Source organism: Aethalodelphis obliquidens, unplaced genomic scaffold (genome assembly GCF_003676395.1).
Source record: "Aethalodelphis obliquidens isolate GAN/ISIS:26980383/991018 unplaced genomic scaffold, ASM367639v1 scaffold87, whole genome shotgun sequence".
Lineage (NCBI taxonomy): Eukaryota > Metazoa > Chordata > Mammalia > Artiodactyla > Delphinidae > Aethalodelphis > Aethalodelphis obliquidens.
This window is the reverse complement of record NW_020838031.1, coordinates 2,775,306-2,786,437: the sequence shown is the minus strand read 5'-3', so window position 1 is coordinate 2,786,437 and position 11,132 is coordinate 2,775,306. Positions and strand designations below refer to the sequence as shown.

Genomic DNA, 11,132 nt, shown 5'->3' with positions numbered 1-11,132 from the left:
GGCGCTGCTGCGCAGGCGCAACGCCTGCGCCCGGCCTCTTGCGTAGGCGCAGTGCCTGAAGTTCATACGCGGGCGCAGGCGTACTCGTCTCTCTTCCAGCCTGCTTCCGCAGCCCTGGAGTTGGACCCGGCTTGGGTGGGCCTCGACAGCGGCGGCACGGGCGACGGCGATAGTGACAGGGACTGCGTGAGTCCGGACGGAAATGGCGATGGCGATGTCAGACAGCGGGGCGAGCCGCCTGCGGCGGCAGCTGGAGTCGGGCGGCTTCGAGGCGCGGCTGTACGTGAAGCAGCTCTCGCAGCAGTCGGACGGAGACCGAGACCTGCAGGAGCACCGACAGCGCATCCAGGCGCTGGCGGAGGAGACGGCGCAGAACCTGAAGCGCAACGTCTACCAGAACTACCGGCAGTTCATAGAGACGGCCCGCGAGATCTCCTACCTGGAGAGCGAGATGTATCAGCTCAGTCACCTGCTGACCGAGCAGAAGAGCAGCCTGGAGAGCATCCCGCTTACCCTGCTGCCGGCTGCCGCCGCCGCGGGGGCCGCCGCCGCCTCCGGAGGGGAGGAGGGGGGAGGCGGCGCGGGGGTCCGCGACCACCTCCGGGGCCAGGCTGGCTTTTTCCCCAGCCCCGGGGGCGCCTCCCGCGACAGTTCTGGGCCAGGCGAGGAAGGAAAGCAGCGCACTCTCACCACCCTGCTTGAGAAGGTGGAAGGCTGCAGGCACCTGCTGGAGACGCCGGGACAGTACCTGGTGTACAACGGGGACCTGGTGGAATACGAGGCGGACCACATGGCCCAGCTGCAGCGGGTGCACGGCTTTCTCATGAACGACTGTTTGCTGGTGGCCACCTGGCTGCCACAGCGGCGGGGGATGTATCGCTACAACGCCCTCTATCCCCTGGATGGTTTGGCCGTGGTCAATGTCAAGGACAACCCGCCCATGAAGGACATGTTCAAGCTGCTCATGTTTCCTGAGAGCCGTATTTTTCAAGCGGAAAACGCAAAAATCAAACGAGAGTGGCTGGAAGTGCTGGAGGAAACCAAGAGGGCCCTCAGTGAAAAAAGACGCAGGGGGCAGGAGGAGGCAGCTGCCCCTCGAGGGCCACCCCAGGTGACTTCCAAGGCTGGCAACCCATTTGAGGACGAAGACGACGGCGAACCAGCTGTTCCCGAGGCAGAAGAAGAGAAGGTGGACCTCTCAGTGGAATGGATCCAGGAATTGCCTGAAGACCTGGATGTCTGTATTGCCCAGAGGGACTTTGAAGGGGCCGTCGACCTGCTGGATAAATTGAACCGTTACCTGGAAGATAAGCCCAGCCCACCTCCTGTGAAAGAACTAAGGGCCAGAGTGGATGAGCGTGTCCGCCAGCTCACTGAGGTGCTAGTGTTTGAACTCTCCCCGGATCGGTCCCTGAGAGGTGGTCCCAAGGCTACCCGCCGGGCGGTTTCTCAGCTAATCCGGCTTGGCCAGTGCACGAAGGCTTGTGAGCTGTTTTTGAGAAACAGGGCAGCAGCTGTGCATACTGCAATACGCCAGCTTCGCATTGAAGGTGCCACTTTACTCTACATTCATAAGCTCTGCCACGTCTTCTTTACCAGCCTTCTGGAGACCGCCAGGGAATTTGAGACGGACTTTGCGGGCACCGACAGCGGCTGCTACTCTGCCTTTGTGGTCTGGGCGAGGTCAGCCATGGGCATGTTTGTGGATGCTTTTAGCAAGCAGGTGTTTGATAGTAAGGAGAGCCTCTCCACGGCGGCTGAGTGTGTAAAAGTGGCAAAGGAGCATTGTCAGCAGCTGGGCGACATCGGACTAGACCTCACCTTCATCATCCACGCCCTCCTAGTGAAAGACATCCAAGGGGCCCTACACAGTTACAAAGAAATCATCATCGAAGCTACGAAGCATCGCAACTCCGAGGAGATGTGGAGGAGGATGAACTTGATGACTCCAGAGGCCCTGGGGAAACTCAAAGAGGAGATGAAGAGCTGTGGAGTGGGTAACTTCGAGCAGTACACGGGGGATGACTGCTGGGTGAACCTCAGTTACACGGTGGTTGCTTTCACCAAACAGACCATGGGCTTCTTGGAAGAGGCACTGAAGCTGTATTTCCCGGAGCTGCACATGGTGCTTTTGGAGAGCCTGGTGGAAATCATTTTGGTTGCTGTTCAGCACGTGGATTACAGTCTTCGATGTGAGCAGGATCCAGAGAAGAAGGCTTTTATCAGGCAGAATGCATCCTTTCTGTATGAAACTGTCCTCCCCGTGGTGGAGAAAAGGTTTGAGGAGGGTGTGGGGAAACCCGCCAAGCAACTCCAGGACCTGAGAAATGCATCGAGACTGATGCGTGTGAATCCCGAAAGTACAACGTCAGTGGTCTGATGCCTGGACCTGTTTATGTGTATCCGTGTATATTGCTTATGGATTATTTATATTAAGTTGCAGTAGCATATTCTTTATAGTCTCAAACATGTCTTAAAAATAAAAGATGCCCTCTCGGATAGAAGTGCAAAATCACAAGGAGAAAGAAAAAAAATGTTAAGTTAAGGCCATATGATGAAAACATTGGAATTATTAAAATATATAATATGCTTTCCTTTTAAATTATGCAGCTCTCTAATGCATATATCGTCACACTATAGCATTTCAGCTTATCCTTTGACTCACGACACACGTTCTCACAGTGCAGATTATGCAGCGCCCATAAACAGTTTCTGTAAATACAGAGTTTAAGTATGTTGTGAATGTCTCCCCGTTCACAAAAATGTTAGGTTTCTTAAAGGGTACTGTGCCGTATAAAACACCCTGTGCCCTGTACTTACACACCTTAAAATGTGTTTGAACAATTTGGGGGAAAGAAAGGAGTTGAGGAAATTGGTTTTAGGGTAAACTTTGGTCAAAAGAATTCCTTCATGAAGGTAGCTAGTGTGTGGACTTGAGTACTCCAATCCTTATAGAGCACAAGAGGAAGCTGTCATAAACGCAGTTCCAACGTAATTTAAATGATTCAGCATTTTTAGCTGCCAATTAGCAGGTTGATAACACTTGATTTGGGAGCATTTACTTGAAAATCTTAAGAACTATCATCAAATTTTTTTTAACATATTTCTGAGTTGTCTGAAGTTCCCTTTTATCATATTAAAAAAAATAAAAAACAAGACACATTGAAGAACCTGACAGCGCTTTTGGTGTGGGTTACACATAGTGGCTCAGACTTCATGCAAGTGGAAGAAAAGTTTTCAGATTTCAGGGTCTGGGTGGGTGGGAAATTAGGGAAAATCCTATGCAGACCCCACGGTGTTCTTAAGTATGACTGCTTTGAGCAGAGATTTGTTTTTGTTTTTTCCTGGCTAAGTGGATAGCTTTTCGTGGCTAAGGGTAAGTGTTTTTTCGTCTCACAGAAAAGTGAGACAGTGTGCCCAAAGGAAGGAGGGGGAAACCTTTGGTGACTCCTAAAATGCTCCAGGCTGCATTTTTCTTGATTTATTTTTAAATTTTATTTGTTTTTCAAACTGAATATAATGCTTACTTCAGATTGTTTAGTAAACAAAAATAACTAAAGAAATTTGAGCTTCCCTAGGTTTCTAAACTTGCATCCATTGTATCTTGATTATCTGGCCTTCCTCATACTTGGAGAGAAACTGCTAAGACCCATTTTTCCCCTAACTCTGGTTGTGATTCTTGTCCCTAAGTGTCATTTCTGATGCCGATGACTTCAAAAGGTCGTTTCTTTTATCTGAAGGAAAATAGTGGTATTAAGACTGTGGGAATTATGTAAAACCTAAAATAGCTTCTAATAGCAGGCTAGGGTGGTAAAGCTCCTTGACTTAATTACTCATATGCCAGACGAGCCTCTCATTTTATATTTAGCTGTGCATATCTAAAAGGTTGAAAATTATCAAAGTTAAAGATTTTCTTTGACCTTTTTTTCATATAACTTTAGCATTTGCTAGATAATAACCATAACTGGATATCTCAGTTGAACAAAAACAGCTATAATCTGCCTTTTTGTTTTTTAAGATCACTGGAAACTTGAATTTGATAAAAATTTTATGATTATTTTGTGCCACTTAAAGTTTCCAAAATTATATTGTATGAAACATGTATTGTGTCAATATTTGATGCTGGGTCCATGAAATGATACTTCTGAAATGAAAACTTCTCTTACGGCATGAAGTGTTAAAAACCTCAGTGCGTATGCTCTCAGATGCTATTTAAATGGTAGCCTTTTCACAGAACTGTCTGCTTTTTAAAACTGGAAGTACAGAACTTTCTTCTGTTAAAAGTTGTGTGCTCCTTAATCAAAGTTGTAGCGGGAGGAATTAAGCTGTTGGTGAATCAGTTCGTGTGGGAAGTTGATTAAAGACCATCGATGTTGCAACGTGCCTTTGTGCCAGGACAGAGCATTTCGCTGCATTTCCTCCAAGTGGGGTCAGAGCTCTTCTCTCTAGTTCTCTTTAGTTAGACACCAAAACAAGGTCTGAAAATGGAATGCGGTTAGAGATTGCCCAAAAATATCGTACATACGGTATTATACCACTTAAGTGTTGATTGCCTTGTCTCGGTTGCTTTGAAGATAACACTGTCACTTGAGCTTGAAATCAGACTTGATTGAATTAATTAGTGTTGAAGAAAGATGCCCTGTGGAATTAAGTCTGTTTTTGATAAAAGCCTCATTTCACTTAAGTGCTGAAAACTCACTTATTTTTGTTTAAAACACTACCTATCATTGTCATCAGCACTTGTACTTCGCAACTTGCTTTCCTGGGATTGGGAATTCGGGACTTGACGTGTACTATAAAATCAGTATGTGTACATTTTGCTTATTGGTATGCTGTGATCTGAGGGAATCTGAAATGTTTTACCAAAATAAAGCTGAACATTTTTCTTACACTGGATAAAATCGATTGATGTTACAATGTTATATTTATTTATTTTCTTTAATGAGGATTTAATATTGTTATGTTCATGTTACTGCAATGTTTTAAAAGTCTAGGTTGTTTTCTAGTTTTTGTTTTTCTATATGAGGAGTAATAGGTACAAAACTGTTAGCTTATTTAAGTAAGTGTTCTGCTACTATCAGAATTAAGTGAATTAAGTCAGATGGCAACTTTTTAGGATTCCCTTGAGTGGGAGATTTCAGATGTACAAAATGTGAATTTACTCTAAAAACTGGGTGTTAGGGACTTCCCTGGCGGTCCAGTGGTTAAGACTCCACGCTTCCAATGCGGGGGGCGTGGGTTTGATCCCTGGTCAAGGAACTGAGATCCCGCATGCCACGGGGCGCAGCCAAAAATAAATAAATAAGTAAAAATAAAAATATAAAAAGTGGGTTTCATACCATCTGCACATCTTTAAGTGAAGAAAATATAATGTGGGCTATATGACCTAGGAACTAGGATCATAAATGACAAGGATCTTTTTTTTTTTTAAATAATACGTGGATATTGCGGGAACTATCACGTATAATTGATTTAACAGTATTTAACGAATGCTATGCCTCACATTCACTAAAATGCGGGTGGGGAGGACAAAAGAAAGTTAAGCATGCTTTCACTTAATATGCTTAAAAATTGGTGAAAAGAGAGAATAAAAACTTGGAAAAAATAAATTAGCAAATTAAAGGCAAAACTGTTGCAAATTAAATTCAGCAAAATTAATTCGTTTATCAATAAATAATTGAATAATTGCAAACCGTGTTGGGAAAAAGAAAAAACGACCAAAAAACCTGCGTGTCGCAGTTTAAGTCCCATGGGAATGCTGAGAAGGATGAGAGCAGTGTTATTCTGAGGACTTTGGAAAGGCCTCGTGGAATTGTTGGCCTTGGAGCAGGTCCTGGAAGAGAGGACGAGATTTAGGTGTGCAAGGAAGATGGGCGTGCAAGTGTGAGCAAAGACATGCAGCCGGAGCGCGTGCGTGCTTGGGACAGTCTTGTGGAGTAATGTCACTGTCACAGCGCCGTTGCAGATGTGCTAGAGATTTGAGGAGAGGAACGCTGTGTCTGTAACTCATCCCTACTAAGGAAGCTTCCATCATGCAGAGGGCAGGAGGTAAAAAGTCCACGTCATCCTGCCCGAGCCCCCGGTGACCCCCTCAGCATAGGTGCCACTTGTAAGAGTTTCTCATACATCTTTTCCCCAGAAATTGGACTGTACGGCACCTACTGTTGAGCCTCTTGCTCCTACTCGAGTGCCCCCAGTTCAATATTTCTCAGAACTGCTCACATCAGTACCTCACCGGGCTGGATTTTTCTGTGATTGAAGAGCACTCAATCACAATGAATGGATCTGTCAGGATTGCGCGCTTTCCAATTACTTTGCTGTCTTCAGGTTTTTTTCAGGATTGCCAAAAATCCCGAAAAAAGCTCTCTGTGCATGTATCTTTGCTTACCTGTGCGACTGTGTCTTAGGACACATTTCTAGAAATTGCTCGGCCAAACCGTACATTTATTTATTTATTTATTTATTTATTTTGCGGTACGCGGGCCTCTCACTGCCGTGGCCTCTCCCGTCGCGGAGCACAGGCTCCAGACGCGCAGGCGCAGCGGCCATGGCTCACGGGCCCAGCCGCTCCGCGGTATGTGGGATCCTCCCGGACCAGGGCACGAACCTGCATCCCCTGCATCGGCAGGCGGACTCTCAACCACTGCGCCACCAGGGAAGCCCCGTACCTTTTAAAATTTAGGTAATGGGACTTCCCTGGTGGTGCAGTGGTTAAGAATCTGCCTGCCAATGCAGGGGACACGGGTTAGAGCCCTGGTCCAGGAAGATCCCACATGCCTCGGAGCAAATAATTTACATCTTTTAACTCAATTTTGAAGTGTTTTCACACACGCACACAAATTGGCATGCAACAGTTGTCCCAAGGTAAAACAGTCACCTTAAAACTGTTGCAAGTATTTTCACCCAAGGTTGAAAAACTTTATCCTGAACGTGAAAACCTGTAACAAATTTAAATTAATTATATAAAACTCGTTACTTGTAGTTTTCCCCTTGCAAAGATCCAAAAAGAAAATGTCCAAATAACTAATATACATCAGTCACAACATGGTCCTGGATCACCCCACACCAAAACTGGATGATCCTTTAATTTTAAACCCATCATCAGAGACCAAGAGAACATCATTTCGTTTTATACAAAACAAGATTCACATGTGCCAAAAAAGAAAGAGCCAAAAAAACAACAACAACAAAAAAACAGAAACAAAAACCCTAGTACTGACAGTAACGTTCAGTACACTAATTAGTGGCCAAAATGCCACCGATCAAAAATAAAATAGTGGCAAAGAAATCCAAGAGGCTTTTAACCCTTTGGCATCAGAAATCCAAATTTTTCCAATTATGTGAATGCATACCTCCTACGTGCCAAGAGTAGAGAAAGTGTACGTGCCGGCATAGAAAGAAAAAGAACCACCGTTCACTGCACCACCCAGAGAACTGGCTTTAACAGAGACTTCTCGCAAGGTTAGGCAGAAACCAAAAAATGGTTATTAGCTGCTTGTGTCAACAATTTTAAGTGGAGGTGATTGAGTTCTAAGGTTCAAAGTAAAACTTTAAAGGGGAAAAATGTTAGGCTGGATAGAAAACGTCAAGATTCAGATTGTTGTTTCTGGTAAGGACTCAACAAAAGGAATCTTTAATGACTTGAACTGCAGGATAAGGGATCCCAAGAATGTAGTCATTTTTAGTAAAGTGCTATCAGTAAAGTACTATCCTGAACAAACTGCATTTTATGATGAAAACAAAAGGAAAGAAGATATAGTAAGGACTATACACCTATGCTCCACTCACAGTGTTTGAGTTCTGGAAGGACCTGTATAATGAAGGAAGAATTCAAATGTGAAATCATGCCAATCACGTGTCAAATTTTCACCATAACTTTCCCAAAAACGTGTTTTCCCCCAATATCTGTTAATCACAAAGAAACAGAAGCTGTGAATGTACAGTTCAGAAAATAAAAACGGAGAAACTAATGACATTATTATGACCAGGATGTTTGGTAAACAGTGAATTATGAATTTGGGATCTTCAGGAAAAGGCTTTTTAAACAACCCTCTGGACTTCAGAAAATCTCTTCAGGTAGTAGATCTGTCCCAGTGTCATAGCAACTAGAACAAGAACTTCAAAGAGGGACCAAAGGACCACTCTGCTCTCTGTGTTGTCATAGATCGCTCTGTGTATTCTCTCCCAAACTTCCATGTATTCCTGTTCACGCTTTACCGCCATCGTCGCCACTGTGAGCTCATGAATCATTTCGTCTGCCTTGTTCTGTTGAGCTTCTGTTTCCATGTCCTGTCCTTTTGGAGCCTCCCCACTATCACTGTGAATGTCACTTTGTCTTGGGGGTCATAGTGGACATCCTATTGCCAGAACAAAACTTATTACGTTCCATCCATGTGAGCAGCAAATGTGTATTTCCCCACTGGGCTCCCGGTCTCCTTTATAAATTCCTGTATTATCAGGCCCTGTAATCTCCACGTCGATGTCCAGGAAGCGGCCCTTGGCCACCTCCAAGATGAGGCCCATCTCGGTGCCCGAGGTGACCCGCTGGAAGAAGCACTCCTTGGCATGCCCGCCGATGCTGACGACGTAGCCCGAGGCCGTGGCCGGGAGGGCGGCCAGCAGTTCAGCGAGCGTCCTCATGGTGGCGCTGGGCCCGAAGCCAGGACCCAGGACCAGGACTGCGGCCTCCAGAGTATTCCGATTGTAATAAGATTTACTCATCTGTGAAAAAAACTTACCAAGTTTTGCTTGTAATTTTTAAGAGTGACATTCAGCAACCTTGTATTTCTTTTTTTTATTAAGTTCCCTACGTCTGTCCTTTGCCATTCTTTTCTTAGATCATCTTGGACTTATGATTTTGTAATTTATAGTATATTTAGGAAATTAATTTTTCATGTGTACTAAGTGTTACAGATACTTTTCCCCTCGTTTGTCATTTATTCATTTATCTATTTATTTATTTTTGGAGTACAGTATATGTTAATCTGTTATGAAGCCAGACTTATCTGTGTTTTTTCTGTGTGATTCCTATGTTTTCGGTCAGACTTTGAAAGGCCTTACTCGCTTTTGGATTCCAAAAACATTCATGCTTTTCTTCTAGCGATTTAGTATATTGCAGTATTTGAAATTTTGCTCCGTCTGTAATTTGTTTTAAAGAATGATGTAAGAATCCCATTTTCCCACAACTATCAATAATTAGCAAATTGCTGCAGTAATTTTGAATCATCCTTCTTTTTCCCCACCTTACTTGAAATGCCATTTTTTTTTTTTTTTTTTTTTTGTGGTACGCGGGCCTCTCACTGCCGCGGCCTTTCCCTTTGCGGAGCACAGGCTCCGGACGCGCAGGCCCAGCGGCCACGGCCCACGGGCCCAACCGCTCCGCGGCACGCGGGATCCTCCCGGACCGGGGCACGAACCCGCGTCCCCTGCACTGGCAGGCAGACTCAACCACTGCGCCACCAGGGAAGCCCTGAAATGCCATTTTAATAATTTATTATAGTTGTACTAGATGTGCATCTGGGTACATTTTTGGCTCTATGTTCTGTTTCACTGATATTTTGATTTCTGTGCCATTATCAACCTGTTTTAATTGTAGATTTATAATTTAATAACTGGTAGGACTGGTCTCATTCTTCTGCTGTTTCAGTATTTTCCTAAGTATTCTTACATGTTTATTATTCAAATTGCATTTTGAATAATTTAATGACACTCCTTACCATCCTCCAAAAGAGTTGGCATTTTGATTGAAATCATATCGAATGTAGATTAATTTAAGGAAATTTGACACCTTTATAATTTTGAATCTTCCTATTTATTTACGCACGTGTACTTTCATATTTCAGCAGCATTTTCCATTTTCTTCACGTAGATCTTGCACGTTTCTTGGTGAGCTTATTCCTTGATACTTCATCTGTAATGCTTTTGTGAATGAAATCTTGAAGAGTTTTCCAGTATATAATCACATCACCCAAATAAGGATAATTTTGCCTCTTAAATTTTTATACATCTTATGGAGTTCTCTTCATATCCTATATTAAGTTGAACATCCAAAACTATGTTAAATCATAGTTTTTGCTTGATATTAATATCAAGGAATTAGAAATTATACCAGCTATGTATCTACTAGAAGTGTTTTTCCTGTTTTTTTTCCCTCAGAGCCTGATGTTGGCTTTTGATCATTATGTTAAGGAAGTGATCATCTCTTCCAGTTAACTAAGAGTTGTGGTTTTAATTTTTTTAGGTCAGGAATGCATGTTGAATTATCAAATGAATCTCAGCATCTATTTTTGCCCTAATTTGTGAGAAATGTCTTCATCTTCCAACCTTCTACTGAGTTTTTCATTTCCCGTTTTCATGTTTATTTTCCCTGAGCTCTCTTTTTGTCTGACTGTCCCCTTTACAGAGTATCTTTTATCGCGTGGAGGCTATTAAGAATATGTGGTTTCCTTGTTGTCACTATGAAGGTGGCCCTCGGGCAAACCCCAGGGGCTGGGTTCTCCATGCTGGCTCTCCCCACCCTACCCCGCCTGCCGCCCTCGGCCCCTACCCAGCGTCGATTTCTGGACTCAACAGTAGATGGAGTCCCTCAGGACAAACCGCTCCCAACTCCCCCGGCCCCAAGACCTTCTTTCTTTCTGAAGAACTTCAGGGCCAGGTGCAGGAGGCGAGAGGCAGTGGGCAGGAAGCAGGCATCTCTCCCCCCTGCTCCTTTCCTGGGGCCCTGCTTCTTCCTGAAAATCCCATTTTCTGCCTTGGGTTTAAATCAGTGAAAACAAAAGCCAAGAAGCCTAAGAGGGAGACATTTTGTGGGTGATGTTTTTGCCTTCCACCCCGCTGCTAACTTCCCCCAAGACAAGGAAAATGAAGCTTGATTATTTGAGCGGTGAAAAAGGAAAAGAAAAACACATAAGGAAGAAAAACTAAAACATCGAGAAATATTCATCCACATGCGTATACAGCACATATATATACTGGGTCTCACCAGGATGGTGATTTTAAATAAAGAACGAGAGAGAGAGAGAGAGAGAGAGAGAGAGAAGAGAGAGAGGAGAGAGAGGAGAGAGAGAGAGAGAGAGGAGAGAGAAAGAGAGAGAGAGAGGAGAGAGAGAGAGAGAGAGGAGAGAGAGAGAGAG

The 11,132-nt window shown here is 44.2% G+C and overlaps 1 protein-coding gene and 1 pseudogene across 1 annotated transcript; one reads left to right on the top strand and one right to left on the bottom strand.

Moving 5' to 3' along the window:
• Nucleotides 1-63: 63 nt before the first annotated feature.
• On the top strand, nucleotides 64-4,889 carry EXOC8 (exocyst complex component 8). The gene has a single exon (XM_027094038.1). The coding sequence runs from the start codon at nucleotides 203-205 to the stop codon at nucleotides 2,378-2,380; it is 2,178 nt and encodes a 725-aa protein (XP_026949839.1). The 5' UTR covers nucleotides 64-202; the 3' UTR covers nucleotides 2,381-4,889.
• Nucleotides 4,890-6,958: 2,069 nt separating this feature from the next.
• On the bottom strand, nucleotides 6,959-8,662 carry LOC113613379 (transmembrane emp24 domain-containing protein 2 pseudogene; annotated as a pseudogene).
• Between the last annotated feature and the right edge of the window lie 2,470 nt (nucleotides 8,663-11,132).

Bases quoted from the DNA above. Each gene is read 5' to 3' on its own strand.
- EXOC8 (XM_027094038.1), top strand. From the start codon at position 203: ATGGCGATGGCGATGTCAGACAGCGGGGCGAGCCGCCTGCGGCGGCAG.